The sequence below is a fragment of the Schistocerca piceifrons genome, chromosome 3 (genome assembly GCF_021461385.2).
Source record: "Schistocerca piceifrons isolate TAMUIC-IGC-003096 chromosome 3, iqSchPice1.1, whole genome shotgun sequence".
NCBI classification, from domain to species: Eukaryota; Metazoa; Arthropoda; class Insecta; order Orthoptera; family Acrididae; genus Schistocerca; species Schistocerca piceifrons.
The window spans coordinates 257,843,575-257,863,741 of record NC_060140.1 but is presented as its reverse complement, the minus strand read 5'-3'; the positions used below and the strand labels follow the sequence as shown (position 1 = coordinate 257,863,741).

The 20,167-nt window shown below is 42.4% G+C and overlaps 1 protein-coding gene across 1 annotated transcript in view; it reads right to left on the bottom strand.

Annotated features, from left to right (window-relative positions):
* The window catches only part of LOC124789504 (ribonuclease P protein subunit p25-like protein), a 59,672-nt gene that overhangs the window by 36,122 nt on the left and 3,383 nt on the right, over positions 1-20,167 (bottom strand). Inside the window, exon 3 of the mRNA XM_047256889.1 lies at positions 5,278-5,456. Coding sequence (XP_047112845.1) covers positions 5,278-5,456 — 179 coding nt within the window. The remainder of the gene's footprint in view (positions 1-5,277; positions 5,457-20,167) is intronic.

Below are 20,167 nucleotides of genomic sequence, written 5' to 3'. Positions count from 1 at the left end.
ATTGCCTGTGCTAAGCAAGTTCCGTCACGCCCGCGGCCCCACCGGCAGAGTCAGACTGTAAACACTAGCCGGCCGCGTCATGTTAAACCCATTCGTCAGCCGCGTGTGCAAAATGATAAAGTTAAATCTTGCCCTAAGTGTGTTCTTGCTCATCCTCGTGAACGTTGCCCGTTGAGAAACGCGGTTTGTCACTTTTGTCAAAGGAAAGGACACATCCAGACTGTTTGTTTGCGTAAACGCAAGAACAATTCTAGTGCTGCCCAGCCCATGGATATTCATGTTCTTCAAAGCCAGCCCGCCCAGAAGGTCGCGTTTAATGACTCTTCCACGGTTCGTGTGGGTAATAAACTTGTTCGCAATAAGCCACCCACCCAGCCCTCTGCTATGCGCCCCAAGCGTAATTCAAACGCTGTGAAAAGTGATGTACAGACTGCAAGTGACGCGGGAGTTGTTGTTCCACCCGCCCAACCCACGAGTTGTCATAAGCAGCGAACACGCGCTAATCGCGCTGATTTTGTGTCTTCCGCCTCCACTGCACCGATCCAGAGACAGTGTAATAAACTATTGTGACGTTACGCATCCAGGATACGACCTTCGATTTTCAATTAGACACTGGTGCATCTGTGACTCTCATAAATAGTGCTACGTATGCGGCTATCGGCCGCCCTAAACTTTCAGCGACAAAACATTCTTTGGCTACTTATAGTGGCGAACGAATTCCTGTGTTAGGTGTATGTAGCGTGCCAGCCACATTCCGTGGCAATACAAAAACAGTTTCATTCACAGTGCTCCGCGCTACAGACAGTGTAAACATTTTCGGATTAGACTGTTTTGACTTGTTTGGCCTGTCTATCCAAGACAATGTGTTGCAAATTAATTCTGTTGTTGTTCCTCAAGACAGCATAACCGAGTTGTGTAAACGATACAGTGACATATTTAAAGACGAACTAGGTTGTGCTGCGAACTTTGCCGCTCATATTACGTTAAAAGATAATGCTCAGCCTCGATTTTGTCGTGCTCGTCCAGTGCCTCACGCCCTCCGGGCACCTGTAGAAGATGAACTTCGTCGTTGGCAAAACAACGGTGTTATTCAACCCGTTTCAGCGAGCCAGTGGGCTTCTCCCTTAGTTATTATAAAGAAACCGTCTGGCAAGTTACGTTTGTGTGCTGATTTTAAGTCGACAGTTAATCCACAGACTGTCATTGATTCTTTTCCTTTGCCTAGACCGGACGAGCTGATGGATAAGTTAGGGGAAGCTCGTTTCTTTTCCAAAATTGATCTCCGTGAAGCATGTTTGCAATTACCCCTCGACGAGCAATCACAACAGTATTTTGTCATAAACACGTCGTTGGGGTTGTTCCGTTTTCTGCGTTTGCCTTTTGGTTGTGCGTCAGCTCCAACTGTTTTTCAGCGTTTTTTGTCACAACTTCTGGCTAATGTGCCATCGTGTTGCAACTATTTAGACGATATTGTTGTGTCCGGTCGGACGCCTGCTGAACATTTCCGTAATTTGGAGTGTCTGTTTACAGTGTTGTCTCAGGCAGGCCTACGTTGCAACATCGATAAATGTTCATTTTTCCTTACGGAGATGGAGTATCTGGGACATGTTATTAATGCTCAAGGCATTCATCCCTCCCAGTCACATTTAGCAGCTATTCGTGATTTGCCCGCCCCTCGCAATCTGTATGAATTGCAAGCAGTTCTTGGCACATTGACATATTATATTCGGTTTATACCTAATGCATCACAGATTGCTGCACCGTTGCATCGTCTCCGCCGTAAGAATGTTCTGTTTGTGTGGTCAGCTGATTGCCAATCAGCCTTTCAGCAGCTTAAAGAGGCTTTATTGAATGATCGTTGTCTGGTCCATTACGACCCTAACAAGCCTCTGGTATTAGCTTGTGATGCCTCTTCTTTCGGCCTCGGTGCTGTGTTGTCTCACCGAGTCGGTAACACCGAACGTCCTATTGCGTTCGCATCTAAATTGCTAAACAAAGCTCAGTGTAGTTATAGCCAATTGGACAAGGAAGCGTTGGCTATTGTGTTCGGTGTCACAAAATTCCATCACTACCTCTATGGTAGACCATTCTATTTAGTCACAGATCACAAGCCCCTGACGTCACTGTTTCATCCGTCTAAACCAGTTCCTCAGCGGACAGCTCAGAGACTACAACGTTGGGCTCTTTTGTTATCACAATACCAATATGAGATAATGTATCGCCCTACAGCTCAGCATGCAAACGCTGACGCGCTTTCTAGATTGCCGATTGCTGCGGATGAGGTCTTCGATTCCTCTGAAGACTCTTGCCATCAGATTGACGCCGATGAGCATCAATCCCTCCGGGATTTTCCGATTGATTATCGTCAGGTGGCACGTGAGACAGCTACGGATCCTCATCTGAGTTTACTATTACGTTTTGTTCAACGTGGTTGGCCGCCCAAGGCAAAGGACATATCGGATCCTGTGGTTCGTCGCTATTATCCGCAACGTCATCTGTTGTCTGTTTCGCACGGAGTTTTGCTGTTACGCACCGAGAATGACCAGCTTCGTGTAGTGGTTCCCCAAGTGCTCCAATCCAAGGTCCTTGACTTGTTGCATCAAGGTCATTGGGGAGTGGTCCGCACCAAGCAGCTTGCCCGCCGTCATTGTACATGGATCGGCATTGATAAGCAGATTACGCAGATGTCTACAGATTGTTCGACGTGTGCCGAACACCAAGCTGCTACGCCTCAACGCTATTTTGAGTGGGCACGCCCTGCCGGTCCCTGGCAGCGAGTACATATTGATTTCGCTGGTCCATATTGGAATTCTCGTTGGCTCATCGTGATAGATGCATTTAGTAATTTTCCGTTTGTTGTGCCCATGCAGTCTACAACGTCTGCACAAACTATACAGGCGTTGACTTCAATTTTTTGTATTGAGGGTCTTCCAGAAGTTTTAGTGTCTGACAATGGTCCACAATTTACCTCTGCTGAATTTGAAAGTTTTTGTTCTGCCAATGGCATTCGCCATGTTCTTACTCCGCCGTTCCACCCTCAATCGAATGGTGCAGCGGAACGTTTTGTACGCACATTCAAGGATCATATGGACCGCCTTCGTGCTACGCACTCTCGTCAGCAGGCCCTCATCACGTTCCTGTCGTCGTACCGGACCACGCCACGCGACGGCCTTTCGCCTGCGGAGCTTCTCCACGGCCGTCGTCATCGCACCCTACTACGGTTGTTGCACCCCCCGGATCGACCCGCCGCTTCTGAGCATCGCACGTGTTTTCAGCGCAGCGACGCCGTTTTTTTCAGAGTTTATCACGGTCGCCGTCGTTGGGAACGTGGTACCGTGATAAGTGTCCAGGGTCGCGGTTTTTATACTGTTCAAGGTGCTACTGGGGTGCACAGGAGGCATCAGAACCAGTTGCGCCGCGCTGGCCGCCCGGATTCTGCCGCTCGTTCTTTGTCCACAGATTTGGTCCACGGCGGGTTCCAGCAGCGCCTTCCGACTTCGCTGCCGCCCCCAGGGCAGCAGCAGCAGCAGCAGCAGCAGCAGCCGTCGCCGCTACCACGCCGACAGCCCGTCCCGTTGATGCCTCCCGCGCAGCTTCATTCGGGAGCGCCCCAGGTGGTCGCTCCGGCGCCTGCGGTCCCTCTTCAGTCGCCACCGCCTTCGGAGCTGATGGACGTCGACCCCTCAGCCGGGCCGCCTTCCCAAGCGGTGGCTGTGCAGCCTGTCCTGCAGCCGCTTTCCTTGGGCACCCCCAAGGAGTCTGACACCGCAGCGCCTTGTCCGGCGCCCGCTCAGCAGCCGTCGACGCAGCGTCAGGAGACGCTGCCTCTCTTCGTGGGTCCCGACGCCCCGTCGCGTCCAGTACCAGAAGCTGCGCCCGTGGTCACAGGCGTGCACCCTGACCTCGGTTTTCAGTCGGTGTTTCCCGGGGCCCCGCGCAGCCAATGCTGGGGTGCGGACCGGGGACTGCCACCGACAAGTCTCCGCCCCGGTCTCTTCTGCTACGCCTGCGGCCAGACCCCTCCCCCGCCGTCGACGCTCGCCACGTCATTATTCAACGACGGTGCGGCGATTTGGGGGGGAGGAGTGTTATGTCCTAGCCAGTAATGCCAACCAAGCCCGCTGCCAAAAGGTTGGCAGCATCAAAGTCCGGACGCCGTCCGCATAAGCAGCGCCAGCGAGACAGCAAATCGCCGCAAGTCTGCGCGCGCCACCGCTGGCTTCTGGCTTCTTAAGCGCTGGAGTCGCGAGCGCTAGGACAGTTCTGTATTCGCCGCTCAGTTGTATACTCGCCACCGAATTGTGTACTTGCTAGTCAGTTGTGTGTTCATCGCAGCAGAGTTGTTGTTTGTCGTCAGCCGACGCTGACCTAGCCGCTCCGACTTGAACTAGACAGATTTCTGTAGACACCGAGTTCACTACTGTGTTACTGTATCTTCATTAATAAAAGATAAGTACCGACTTTTATTTAATATGAGTGTTTGGGCTTTCATCTTTCTGTTCACTGTTCCAGCGGACCGGTCGGCCCGCTATTAAAAGTGTGGCGGTGACTTCGTAAGCCATTCTACAGCCAAGTGTTTGTCGCTACGAACACCGCCACAAAACTTAGCATGGTCATTCAGGCCACTATACACATGCAATGTGCCACTGAAATCCATTTAACTATATGAACTTTGCTTATCAAGTTCAAGGTGTCACGTCCACAACTTTTATGAACTCGGTGTGATATTTCCCACAGCAATTCTAGTGTTGGCAGTAACAATTCAACACTATTTTTTTGGTAAGTGACATGCAGCTGATATGAGCTTAAATATTTCCATGCTCAGTATGTGATTGCTACTACACCATAATTCTTGACTTTACTGTTCACTTTTCACATGCTATGCACATGTTACTTTGTAAATGCAAAACAATATAAGTTTTGCAATGCACAATATTATTGCAGCATGTTAGATGTTGGAAGTATATTACAAGTCTCTAAATATGGGTAACTGCAAATTCTGTGAAAGAGAATAAAACAAGATGAACAACATATATTGTTTTGTGATTGATAGTTAGGAAATGAATGTTAGTATAGTTAATTTTTATATTCAAATGTTAATATCATGGAGATATAATAATTATTCACACAACACACTATCACACACGTACATTTATGAAACTTTAAATCTCAAACGATGAACAATTTTTCATCATGTTTTAGAACATGGAGCAATGAAAGAAATTGCAGCATCACGAAAACTAGAATCAACAAAAGGAAATGAAAGAACAGACTCACTTGCGATAGCAGATCTTAGTTATCTGATGCAAATCTTTATTCCGTCTCTTGACGATTTCAGCGCAACTAATTGCTTTACCCATTCCTCCTCCAGAACCACTCCAAACAATTGAACGTTCATCTTTAAATGCTTTCAGAGCATAGTTGAGAAGGTTCCTCATTTTGCTACCACCTGTGACCTGAAAACAAGTAATGACTAGATAAATCAATTATTTCATTGCTGACAAATTACTCTGGCAACATGCATATATCTTTGGATAGCATATGGAGATACCTGTTTCCAAGCAATTTGCAACAGCAACAATTTTGTGTGTGCATGCGTATTGGGAGGGGGGGTTATGAAATTCAAAATTTTAAATGCCACCATTACGTCTAATCAAGTAATGGATGATCCACTGTAATTCTCCAAATGTTCTCCTGCAGTAGCAGAAATCATTGCCAACAAAAATCACTGACTGAGCTGAGAAGAGCAGCAGTTATAACTGTGTTGTTCAGTATGCATGGCATGCCACGTAATAATCAGGAACAAAATCTGCTTTGGCAGATGTGGAAGAAGGATGTATTGCCCCTGAAACAAATATTCACTAAATTCAAATTATTGGTGTTGTGGTCTTCATTTTGATGACTGATATGATTCAAGTCTACAAGCTAGGCTCTCCTGTGGAGGTCTCATTAAATCTGCTTAACTGTTGCAATATACTGGAAGCTGTAGTCAAGCCTTGGTCTCCCTCTGTAATTTTGACATCCCCACCCCCTCCCACCTCCCATTTCCCTCTATTACCAAATTAACTATTTCATGATACCTCAGAATATGTCCTATCAACTAATCCTTTCTTTAAGTCATGTTATGCCACAAATTTCTTTTCTTTCCGATTTTGTCCAGACCCTTCCTGTCAGTTACGCAATCTACAGTTCTAATTTACAACATGATGTCTAATCAAGTATTCATCTAATCAAGCATTCTTCTAGCACTTCATTTCAGAAGCTTCCATTCTCTTCTTGTGTGAGTTGCCTATCATCTCCAATTTACTTCCATAAAAGGCTAAACTCCCAACAAATAATTTCAGAAAATACATCCTAACACTTAAATTTGTATTCAATGTTGATAAATTTTTCTTTTGTTAAAAACATGTTCTTGCTAATAACAATCTGCTTTTTATTCCATCTTTACTTCTGTCAATCCTTTGCTGTTCAAACAGCAAAATTTGTCTACTACTTTTATTGACACATATCCTAATCTACTTCACCATGCATCATTTGATTTATTCCAACTACATTCCATTACCACTAAATTACTGTGGATGTTCATCTTTTAACCTCTTTTCAAGACACTATGCATTCCATTTAACAGCTCTTGCAACTCCTTTGTCAACTCTGATGAATTACAATGTTGTCTGCAAACTACGTAGTCTTTATTTCTTCTCCCTGATCTTTAGTTCCATCTTCATACTGTTTCATTTCCTTTGCTGCTTGTTATACATACATTCTGAATAACAAATGGGATAGGTCACATACCTATCTTGCTTTCTTCTCAACTGCTGTTCTCATTATGTCCTTCAACTATCATAACTGCATCAAGGGGACTCTCACTTGCTCCATCATCATATGACACAAACATGCCACAATATATAGACATGTCCATTACAATTAATAAATCAAAAAGATACATTTAATACAGCTCTCTTAAACAGTGAGGAAATAAGGTGGAAATTTTTTTCACAGTTGATTCTCCTAAGAATTTTAATAATTCTGAGGAAATGTCGTCTACCCGAGGTGCCTTGTTTCAACTGAAGACTTTAATGTTCTGAAAAATTTCACTTGGCAATATTGCAATGCCCACCTCGTATTCATCCACTTCCTCCTCCCTTGCCATAATACTGTCTTCAAGTTTCTTTCTTTTATATATTCCTTCAATATATGCCTCCATATTTTAACCCTACTTTCTTTCTTGATGTTCAAACAACTGCTTCTCTTTTATTCACAGGTTTCTTTAATTTTTCAGTATGCGTCAGATATCTTTCCCGTAGTCATGCATGCTTATACAGATTTGTATCCTTCATTTAGTCATCACTGCTTTGACATGTTTCACTTTCTGTCAATCTCATTTTTAGGCATTCTAACAATTCTACTATATTTTGACACAATATTTTTTCCCTTTAGTGCAATATCATTGAAGGCTACAAAGACAGAAGTCTCAGAGTGTTTTATGCAGAAAAAAAAAGGCTTGTAGAGTGAGTGACAGTAAGATCAAACAAGAACTTGTAATTGACAAAAAGCATGACAGATAAATTCAAATAGAAATCCTTGTGTTGTTATGTAACTCTTATACTGTTACATTTTCTACTAAATAAGATTGTAATGTTTTATTTTAGACAAATGCCAATATTTTTAACTATTCTGAACCACACATTTTAAAATAAATAAAAAGAAAAAGACAACCAATACATGCATTTCTTGGTGGGGACAGTGAGTGGTCAAAGTTGCACAAGAGTGGGTCCTTTCAACACAGAAGAGGGTAGAAGATTTCCATCCACAGAGACTTGCCACTATGTGTGGACGAGATACAGGCTGGCAGGTGCAGTGAGCATGGGTTCTTTGGTGAAGACCAGGTAAGACAGATGGAGCCATCAGCTCCACTTGACACTGCTACTGTAGACTATGCATCCACTGCCATTTTGGAGACTATCCAACTACCAGGATTATGAGCTAATTCAGTTCATATTATCTAGTCTACACGGATTGGATATGTACTACTCTCAAAAGCACAGATGGTTGCCATTTGCTGTGCTGCATAAAAGAAGTAACCACCACCATCTTGCAAAATGAGCCCTGTAACTTCAAAATCTTGTTAGAAAGACATTTTTTTAACTTCAGAACTTTATTTACATAAGCTACCATGTTTCCTGGAAATACATTTATAAATGATATCTGAGTGAGTTGCAACAGGCACAACAAAAAGACTGCCCGAAAATGAACCTTTGTCAGAGGTAGGTAGGAAACGGAAACGGAAACACACACACACACACACACACACACACACACACACACACACACACAATATACATGACTGCAGTCTCTGGCTGCTGAGGCCTCAGCAGGCAGAGACTGCAGTCTTGTGTGTAAGAGTTGCACTTGAGCATGTGTGTGTGTTTTCTAATATTGTTACATTCCACCATGGACATTCCATTGTTGAATTACATCCAACCGAGTGATTTATTATCTGTCTGAGTCATTGTAAATCACTGATTCTGCTCATTGCAAACCTTCTTCTGGAAAATTTAGTGGTGAACACCACCAGAACAGGGAGTGAGCTGCACAGCATCATCTTGCTGAAATAAGTACTTCGAAGACATCAGAAGTACATGAACTGTCTGATAAATACAACTGTGGTAGGTACAATTTCAATCAAAGGACTTAAGAGCCTCAACTTCCTTTAGCTTGATGAACTGTATCACTGCTTTAGCTTGTTACTGGAACATTAATTACTCATTTCTTTCATTAATCTCTCAATAGTAAAATTAATAAAAAACATATTTTTCCATGTCATTCAGATTTATGTGGACACAGCTTTTTCCATGAAGTGAAAAGCTGCTTTAGTGTTGCTGGCCAAAGCGTTGTGTTCTGAGCTCAGGTTAAAGTGAAATAGTGGTACAAAGGTAGCAAGTTTTACTTAAATTAAATATAATAGACAGATTTAAATAATTCACAGAAATCTCCACTTTCACTGTCTTCCACATCTCCCCATTATTTCTCACATTTAGTCATCGCAGATGAAATGACTTGTCACAAACAACTGTTACTGATTTCAGGATAGAACTACTGTCAGTACTTGATCTTTCCTTGCACTATCAAAGGTAATTCACATGGTGATGAGGTTTGATTGGAAGCCTAAGGGGCGCACCTTTCATCACAGTCCAGCTTCCTGACAGTGCCAGCTAATGTTTTCAATGCAATGTTAGTTCTAATTTGCTTTATGATCGCTGTGCAATCCACAATGGCTGATACTTGATTGGGTTTGTCCAGCTGCAATCTGCATCTCATTACCAACCAGGACAAAAATGTCAAGTATGTTAACCTTCCTTGGGACAGCAGCATCAACATTATTTCAGAAATGAAAGCTCACAAGCTTTGATTTACAGAATACTTAGCATGGTCATTCAGGCCACTATACACATGCAATGTGCCACTGAAATCCATTTAACTATATGAATTTTGCTTATCAAGTTCAAGGTGTCATGTCCACAACTTTTACGAACTCGGTGTGATATTTCCCACAGCAATTCTAGTGTTGGCTGTAACAATTCAACACTATTTTTTTGGTAAGTGACATGCAGCTGATATGAGCTTAAATATTTCCATGCTCAGTATGTGATTGCTACTACACCATAATTCTTGACTTTACTGTTCACTTTTCACATGCTATTCACATGTTACTTTGTAAATGCAAAACAATATAAAATAGAAATAATGAAGATTATCGTGGACTATGCAAACGAAGAAGCTTGTAATAAGAACTTAAAACTTACAACCACAGGAGAAATGTATGCCTTCATTGGTATTTTGACACTCATGGGTACAAATGATGACACCAGGCTGCCTCTTGATGACTTATGGGGGAAAGTACTGGGAAAGAGTATCTACATAACTGCAATGAGTCGTATTCGATGTGGAGAACTTCTGTGCCTGACTAGATTTGACGATAAAGAAACAAGAACCGAAATACAAAAGCAGGATAAGTTTTGCTCCCTTCGTGAGTTTTCGACAGAATTGATGAAATGTTTGTAAGGTACTACATACCATGTGCAGATCTAATGATCAATGAAATGCGCTCCCTATTTTGAGGAAGATTTCTCTTTTAGGTCTTTATGAAAGACAAGCCTGGGAAGTATGGCATATTGGTTAGGATGTTATCAGATGCACACACCCGGTATGTTCTAAAAATGGAGGTCTATGCAGGGAAGGATGAACGACCTGCCGAGCAACGGAGTGCAAAGACAGTTGTTAGACGCCTAGTGAATATACTGGCAGGAAGTGGAAGAAATATAACAACAGATCGTTACTACACATCCATAGACCTACCCGAGGAACTTTACAATGATGACAAGTTAACTTTGGTGAGAACATTGAAGAGTAACAGAAAACACACACCAGAACAGCTAAAGGAGACGCAGGGTCAACAGCTATATTCCTCTAAACTCTTATTCACAGATTCGAAAATAGGCAATGCACCAGTTGCCTTGGTTTCATACATCTCCAAACTGCCTACTTCTTTCCACACAACACAATGATACGACAAACATCAATCTCTACTACAATGAAACCAAAGGGGCATAGACAGCATTGATCAAATGACGTGTCATTCAGTAAAACGAAGGACAAGAAGGTGGCCACTATCTCTCTTTTTCACCTTGATAGATATTGCCTGTCTCAGTGCTGGAACAATTTTCATGATAAACAACCTAAACTGGAATAAGAGGAAGCATAATGTAAGAAGGCTGTATCTGCTAGAATTAGGTCAACAGATGGTTAGGCCAGCTGTGGAAGAGAGAGCAAAGAATATCACGGACTTACAAAAGCCTATGATCTCTGCAATGGAAAGTGTTCTAGGGAAAATGCTACCCATCATAACTGCAACTGTTCAATCTGTTGAATTTTATTCAAGAGGAAGATGTCACACCTGTTTGAAGAGTAAAAACTCTAAGAAGGAAAAAGACAGGATGAGAAAAGTGTCTATAGTTTGTTGCAAGTGTTCCAAGTATGTGTTTTCCACTCTCTTTGCAAAAACAATCATACACAAAGGTTGTGAAACTGAAAGTGAAAGTGAGTAGGAAGGAAAAACTCAACTGTAATTTCTGACTTCGATTTTCTGTATTCTTATCTGTAGTTTGGTATTGTAAATTCTTCTATGATTTCTTAATGTAAGTCTGATGTATATGAAAGTGTTAGTTTCATGACAAAAATATAATAATATTTGTCATATTCATTACTTTATTTATTGTATTTGTATATGTTATAATGTTCCTAGGCTTAAGTAACTTGCAGATCACACTTGTTAAGCTGATCGGATGATAGCTGTCCATCTGAAGAGGTGGTTTACCCCACTTCAAAACTGGAATAATGAAACTTTCCCACAACTGGGGAGAGAATCCTCCCCTATAGAGACAGTTAAAAAGGGCAAATATATAATGTTTGCTAGCCACCGATAAGTGTTGAAGTATTCACTTGTGCACCTGGTCCGATCAAAAAGCCGTAAGAGTTCTGGCGGGTTCTCATTCACTAAATGGGACATTGTAAGGCTCCAAATGGTGGGGAATGCAAGATAAAGGGAGTTGTTCCAGACAGTGTCTGAGAAGATGGAACGTGGGCAGATAGTGGACTGATGCTGAAGCCTCAATGAAATGCCAGGCAAAATGATCAGCAACAGAGTCTGAGTTGGTGAGAATAATACCATTCAGGGAAGTTCCCAGGACATCTGTAGAAGGATGGTGGCCAAAAATGCACCTGATCTTTGCTGATAACTGCAAAGAGGGAGTGTGCAATCCAACGGCAGTGACATATTGTTCCCAACAAATATGTTTCTGGTGTTTAAGAGGACAATGGGTGCGGACACAAAGCCGTTTAAAGACCAAGAGGTGGATGCCGTTTGTAGTGTTGGAGGGCACGACAGCAGTCTTAACAGCCACAGCAACTTTTTTTTGTCCCCCCCTTGGGTGGGGGGCCTCATCCACGAGAACTTGCAACTTGTGGAAGAGGGGATCACTGAAGCAGCTGCCAGAAGAATGGCATTGGTCAAACTCCATACGGACTTATCAATGCTGTCGTGTGGTGGAGTGGTTGGGATGGCAGCCAAGGAAAAAGCATCCCAATTTGCATTAGTAAAAGCCCACCTTGGAGGGCATCCAGGTGAGTGATGCTGAAGAAAAAATAAGATGATCGATAAACGATCACTGTCACTCACACCATTGTGAACTCCCCACTGAACAATGGGGAGGAGTCTATGGCTACAGATGGGAAGATCAATGGCTGAGAAAATGCGATGTGCCACATTAAAGTGTGTGGAGACTCCAGTGATGAGGAGTCAGAGATCAAGTCCTACCAGCAGATCTTCAACAGTCCCGGCCTCGTCAGGGGCACAGCCCAAGGGCGCCATCCAGATGCAGCCAAGTGCCACCTGGCACAGCAGACGTTGCCAGGAGTTCTGATGTCACAAAACCATGAGCAATGATTCAGAGGCATACACAAGGAGGTGACAGCACACATACCACAAATGTGATCCCTGTGTTGCCAGGGGGCTCAGCCAAATGGGTATATAACAGTCCCACCACGCAGACTGCTTACCATGCTGGGGCGGGTGGTAGGTTGGTTACATCAGGAAACAAGGGGGGAAGGAACCCATACCAGAGATGCTAATGGCTTACACTACAGAAACCATTTAGAAATGGGAAGTCAAACCCCAAGGGGGATCAGAAAAATAAGGGACTGTGGAAACACAAGACTATAAAAGAATAGCAGAACTGAGGGAATAGCTGGATCATAAAGAAAAACACAAAACCCAAGGGAGAAGGGGGGGGGGGGGGGGGCAGGAGAGAGAGGAGCCAGGATGTGGAGTGGATATGTGGAAAGGAATGTATCGCATGAGAGAAGATAGGCCACAATACCACGGGGACCAATGCGTGCCACACATGTACCCACAAATGAGCAGTGGGCTACCCAAGGGAGAACAGCATAGTCCCGCTAATCCGAGCCCCGGTAATACAAACGTTCGGTTAACCCAAATGAGAAAAATGTTAGTGTAAGTATAGAAAACAGTACAGTAAACTGCTGTATATACACACTATTTCAATTTACACAGTGCAGAAAACATGTATGTGAAAAATTGGCAAGAAAGCATTAGGTTTAAGCAATGCATAACAATGAAAGAAAAGCTGTCAAACTTACTAAAATACAGCGGACATTTTATCCCTACTTTTTAGATGACAAAAACTCAGTCATTGCTTTTTGGTGAAGACAGTCTGTTATATGATGCATAGTTGCACCATCGTCTCATAAACATCAAATCAGCAGGTGTAGCAGTGGGCTGTTGCTCCAAATAACGTAGTGCCAGCTCTCCTTTGTTGCCTTCAGGCTCATTGTCACTTCTGTCACAGTAGTCCACTTCTTCCTGGTCTCGAGTCACGGCAGCAACTAAATCAGTGTCAGTAAAGTTATCCACACATGCCCCATCCATTGCCATCCACTCATCTACAATTCCTTCACTAGCTTCTTTATATCCACGGTTTGTCTGTATCATTTGTAGTAGATTTTCCTCTTCATTTTCAACTAGGTTGTCCTGAAATTCAAGAGTTGTCCACAGTTTTCTCCACGATTTTTTCAGAGTATTTTCTGAAATATTCTGCCATGCATCAGTGGCCCAATAAACAACATCCTTCACATTGGTCTTTTTTATTTTGTCCACTGAAGGAATGCTATCATCTTGGATAAGCATTCTTAAAATTTTTTTCTGTAAATCAGTTTTAATGTTTGCATATGCCCTGGTACATTAGCTGTAGAAGTCGTGTAACATTAGGCGGCAAAAACTTTGCCACAATTTCTCCATCACATAATTCCTCAGTGCTGGGGTGAGATGGCGTGTTATCAATCAAAAGGGTTGCACCGGGAGACAAATGATTTTCCTTAGAAAACAGTGAAACAGAGGGAACAAACTGGCCGTGAAACCATTCTTTGAACAGCTTACCATCCATCCATGCTTTTTTCTGGTCTCGATAATATATGGGAAGGGACTTCATGTTGCAGCTTTTAAAAGCTCTGGACCCAGCAGATTTGCCGATCAGCATTAAAGGTAGCTTGTGATTACCAGCAGCGTTGCTGCATGCTAATAAAGTCACATCATCTTTGCACATTTTAAAACCAGGAGCATGGTCTTCTGCTTTTGATGCCAGGCTTTTTGTTGGCAATGCCCTAAAATTAAGGGGAGAATACTTTCCCTCACTAATTTTTTCAAACTCATCCAAATATTCCCTCACTGCATCAGTCAGAAAAAAAACTTCTTTCCAGTAATCGTTAGCTGATGGATTCTATGACATTTTTGAATCTGTCCAACCAACCTGTACTCGCACTAAGAGACTCATCACCAATCATTAATTTGTTCAGGTAAACAGCCTTCTCCTGAACCAGTGCTCCACTCAAAGGAGTTCCCCTTTCTCTTTCCTGCATAAACCAAAGGAAAAGAGCTTCATCCACTTTATCGTACTGGGACCGTTTCAGACTCTGCCGAATTTCAAGTGTTTTTTCCGAAGACGTTGCAAAGACTGTTCACAAGCTTCACTCAGTTCTTCTTCCAATCACAAATGGTTGCTTTACCAACACCCAGTTCCGCTGCCAGTTTAGATACATTCTCACCATTGTCTATCTGGTTCAAAGCATTCGGTATTTTTCCGTTCACTCATGAGGAAAATACGTACACCACTACACCTGAACAAATACAATACAACTGTTACGCATGCCAGTGATCGATAACTAACATAACCAAGCCCTTTGTGCGCCAGCTGGCAGTGCACTGATCTCAGACACTACAAAGATCTCAACAATGCACAACAACAAGGGCAGGGAGTGAGAATGAGCCATTGTTCCCACACTTGTTCCCATTTGTTACCATGGTGTACCTACTTATCTGCTTGGTATACTTCATTCTAGAAATTCTCACCATAATTCCGGCTAATCCCAACAAATCGGTAATCTTAACAAGGCCCGGTCCCAATTCGTTCAGATTAACGGGACTCTACTGTATTTTGATTTATGTACTTTTCAATAAAACTGTTATACACTGTTTACCTGGGCTGTGTTCTCACTGTGCCTCAACCAGAGCAAAACTTAGCAAAACTATTGCCAACATTCTACAATGGATCAATTATCTGGATGATTTAGTTGTGAGAGGAAGAACTCAGGAAGAGAATATGCTGAATCTACAGGAAATATTTTCAGTTGTTTTGAAAAACTGGTTAACATCTACATCCATACCCCGCAAGCCAACTGACGGTGTGTGGCGGAGGGTACCTTGAGTACCTCTATCAGTTCTCCCTTCTATTCCAGTCTCGTATTGTTCATGGAAAGAAGGATTGTCGGTATGCTTCTGTGTGGGCTCTAATCTCTCTGACTTTATCCTCATGGTCTCTTCACGACATATAAGTAGGAGGGAGCAATATACTGCTTGACTCTTCGGTGAAGGTATGTTCTCGAAACATCAACAAAAGCCCGTACCGAGCTACTGAGCGTCTCTCCTGCAGAGTCTCCCACTGGAGTTTATCTATCATCTCCGTAACGCTTTCGCGGTTACTAAATGATCCTGTAATGAAGCGCGCTGCTCTCCGTTGGATCTTCTCTATCTCTTCTATCAACTCTATCTGGTACGGATCCCACACTGCTGAGCAGTATTCAAGCAGTGGGCGAACAAGCGTACTGTAACCTACTTCCTTTGTTTTCGAATTACAGTAACGTGTAATTTGTCCAAGTGCTCCTTCTTTCAGCCTTCTATTTAGTATACAGAATGTACCCTCGGCCAGTAAGGCCTCATATGTCACAGAATGGGGCAAATGTTTTCTATATGCCAACATGAAAATTATGTATTATGCCTGATTTACTTCCAGACTGTAAAGAAAGCCCATCTATTGAATCAACTGTGAAGAAAAAGGATTCCTTTCCAGTGAACCACAGAAAGCCAAACCATTTCTTAAACTGAAGTAATCTCCAAACTGCTAACCCTGTATCAGCATCATTTCCTATCTATGTTGGGCACAGACAAGTCACCATACATCACTATTGTTCTATCATGTATATACCCAGATGGTTCTGAAAGGCCAATTGCATTCCTATCTTAAGCTACTGACCATGGCATAAGAAAACTATTCAAAGGTAGGCAAGGAAGCATTGGCAATTGTATTTTCTAACCAAAAGTTTTGCATTTTCCTGTATGGCAACTAATTTTACCTAGTCACTCATTGTAAGCTATTGTTGTCGATATTTGAACTCAAGCCAAAGTTACCTGCACAGACATAGAGCTTACAAGACAGTCATCTTTTCTTATCAAATTACCATCACTTCCAGAAATGTTGCAGCAGTCATATATAAGCATCCAATCTTGAGTCAGGTTTGACAGTTTGTACAGTCCTGCTGGCCGCATATTCTTCCTTCGACAGCTGGCATGGAATTTCATTGTTTTCCTTTTTTTTTCTCTCCACGATGCCATGCCGTTTATTCTTGTCAAAGGCATCCTGTTGTTGACTCAGAATACCCACCAGTAACAAGTAGCAACTCCCGAGGTTCTATGCTCGTGTATATTGCAACTCCTGCATCAATTAGACTGGGGCCTTTCCAGAATGAAGAACCTTGCCTAGTGTTATGTATATTGACCATGCGTAGAAGAGAATACTGTGCAAGTGGCTCAAAAATATCAGGCTTATCAGTGACAGGAAGTGGCATCCGCTCAAATTACCAGCCGGGCTTGTATCTACTCAGCTCTGGGATCAAGTGCATGAGGATTTTGCAGGTCAGTACCATGGGACTTGTGGTTGATTTTAATAGATATGTATTCTCATTGCCAATATGTAATATAAATACAATGGAACATGACAGAAAATATGACTGATCTTCCGGCGTATCGACAAGCGCCAGCACGAAGAAGAAGATCTCAAGAGGAAAGAAGGTAGTGAGATGACATCAGCCAATAGCCCGCTAACGAGGACCGCACCACAACAGGAGCGCCCTCTAGCCGAAGAGAATATAAGTGCCGCTCCTGCCTGCCTCGGCTGCATAATATTGGACAGTATTAGACAGTACTAGACCCAGTCTAGCAGAGAGTGCTGCGATAGCAGTTAGTAGTGATCCATATCACTTGCTTATTTGGACATTGTCTATAGCGAAGAACATTACTTGTCTGCATGTTGCGCATCGCTTGTGACACCCCTGTAAATTCAAAATTAAGTACTGTCAGTCTACTTTTTTGTAATAACAACTATTAATGTGATTTGCTTGAATTGTTGTATAGCAATCCAAGAACACGGCATCCTTTAGGCACCCCCATACGAGACACGTGAGCAGGACCCCACAACTAAGGACAACACAATTACTTTTTCTGTTGAGAGAGAGCTTCCTGAACACTAGTCACCGATAAAGGTCCAGTTTACTTTTGTGAGTTTTCAAGAGTTTTGCACCCGGAAAGGGATTAAGCATATTACCACACCCAATTTTCACTGGGTATCTAGTGACATGGCAGAACATTTTGTGAGATGCAGGTGGAAAAATCTTGACATCCACTCCTATCGATTCTGCACTGATCCCTTTTTATTCTCACACTGGGCAACACTGTACAATTATTGCAGCCCAATGGAACTTTTGCATGGACATCTTCACTGTTCTTTCCTAGATTAATTGCAGTCTCCATCAATTCAAATAGTAGTAGCACAAGTGTTAAAGTGGCATCTGGGCACACACGTTCAGACATTCAGCTGGCTGAATACGTGGCTCCATCTCTGCCCAGCAGGCTGGTCCTGGTGGCCACACCTTGAAGCAATGGAGCCACCTCATCCACTCCAAAGACTGCAAAAAAGGAAATGTAGGGTTCATTTCCAGGATGACATCCCAAGCTGTGGACATCTGGCATTCCCGATTCTCCAGCCATCATCCATCACCCCTATGGATCCAGACCTGGAGGATGAACAGGACGACCTGCAGTCTGTGTTGGGTCTAATCAGACACGTAGTCAACTCACGAATCAGCAGCTAGCCACTACTCTGGCCCACCGTCACAATAGTTCTGACTGTATGGGCTGAGTCAGCAGAGAGGGATCTTATCCCACCATATGTAACAAAGGATTAGTTGACATAATTGCTAGGTGCGGCGTGGAGTGATACACCTGTCGGCACCAGGTTACATGGATAAACAATAGTGGCGGATTTAAGGACTGTCATGGACAGTCTCAGTATCACTGTTCTCAGCCTCCTGGTGTGTACTAACTGCTCTCTGGTGGACTTATCTGCAACAACTTTGTGATACTCGGCTATTTTCTGGACACTGATTTGGGCTTTGTTATGTCTGAACGTCGCCATTTGTCTTGCACATGGACATGCCTGTTTACATAATGTGGTGTGTCTCCATTCTCTGTTTGACTGCAGTTTGTGTCTGTTATGAGAGCACTGAGGGAGCAGTTTCTTTTAGAGGGCTTTTCAGTGGGATAAACTTACAGTGTTCTCCAATAATAATGTCTCAGTTATTCAGTAAATCATCAGAGTAGTTTAAGATATCCACGTCAAGAAGATTTATTACTGTATAATTCAATAAGAGTTAGACTGTAATTTATTTGTACATAATTTGTTTTCAATAAAACCTCTGTTGCTGGAGAAGCAGACTGACAATACTTTTCGTTACTAGTTAGTGCTTTGGGGAAAAAAAGAGAGAGAGTGTTGCTGCATTTTGTACACAGACCTCATAGAATTTAAGACCGCAGGAGAAAGAACAGCCCAATAATTTATGTTCCAGTAATTACATGCTACACTCCTGTTTCTACATTAAAGGGAGGCTTTTAGGCAACTGACACGAATCTTCCGATCTCCGATGTTGGTTGATTGTTATTTATTTATTTATTTATTTTATTTATTTATTTCTTGTTCCGTAGATCCAGTTAGTGAGTCAATCACAAAGATATGGAACGTGTCAAATTGTACAGGCTTCAATTTAAACTTAGAATAAATACAAGGGCATTTCAATGGCAAATTGTACATAGTTTAAGTGAGACATACTATAAATACAGTAACAGATACAATGTCAGCTAGACAACATAACTACCATTTGACAGAAAAAGGAGTTTCAAATAAAGGTTAAAGATAAGAGCACAAAGTTAAATCAGATATTAGGCCTACAAGAGTAAAAACATGTACAGCCAATCTGTTGTTACAAAAAGTGTGCTAATGCCCAAATGCACAATAAAATAAATTGAACTACTTCTAGACATAATACGTTTAGTGATGGTATACATTTTCTTTCAGGTATTCATCCACAGTATAATAAGATTTCTCTGTCAGGTAATCTTTGAGAACTTGTTTAAATTTTGGCAGTTCTGTATGAACACATTTGATATGTAGTGGTAGAGCATTGAACAGCTTAATGCTGGAGTAGTAAACTCCTTTTTGTACCAGAGTGAGACGTTTCATTTCTAAATGTAGATTGTTTTTGTTTCTGGTGTTATAACCATGGAATTTACTGTTGTCTTGGTAGATGGAATAATTTCTGCACACAAAGGTGAGCAAGAAAAAAATATACTGTGAGGCAGTTGTTAGGACACCTATCTTCCGAAACAAGTGCCTGCAAGAGTGTCTTTGATGGACCCCACACATTATTCTGATTGCTTTTTTTTTGGATGGTGAAAACTTTTTTTGCAAGTGGTTGGTTCCCCCAGAATATGATAGCATATGACATCAATGAGTGGAAGTAGCCAAAGTAGGCAACCTTAATAGTGTCAACTTCAGCCACTGAAGAAATTACCCGTAATGCAAATGTTGCCGAGCTAAGTTTTTTACATAGATGAAGAATGTGAACTGACCAATTACATTTACTGTCTATGGAAGCACCCAGGAATTTTGTGTCTTCAACTTTCTGTACTGGTTGATCTCTACATTTTATGTTAATTTCATCGGGATTATTTTGTGATGTATGGAACCTCATATAACGAGTTTTATCTGCATTGAGCGAGAGACCATTTGAGGAGAACCAATTTAAGATGTCATTAAAAACAGTATTTGTAGTTTTTTCAACTATGTTATGGATGTTAATGTATCCAGATAAATGCAGCCACACTTCATCAGAAAAAAGCATTTATGAATCAGCCTCCCATCAGGTACAG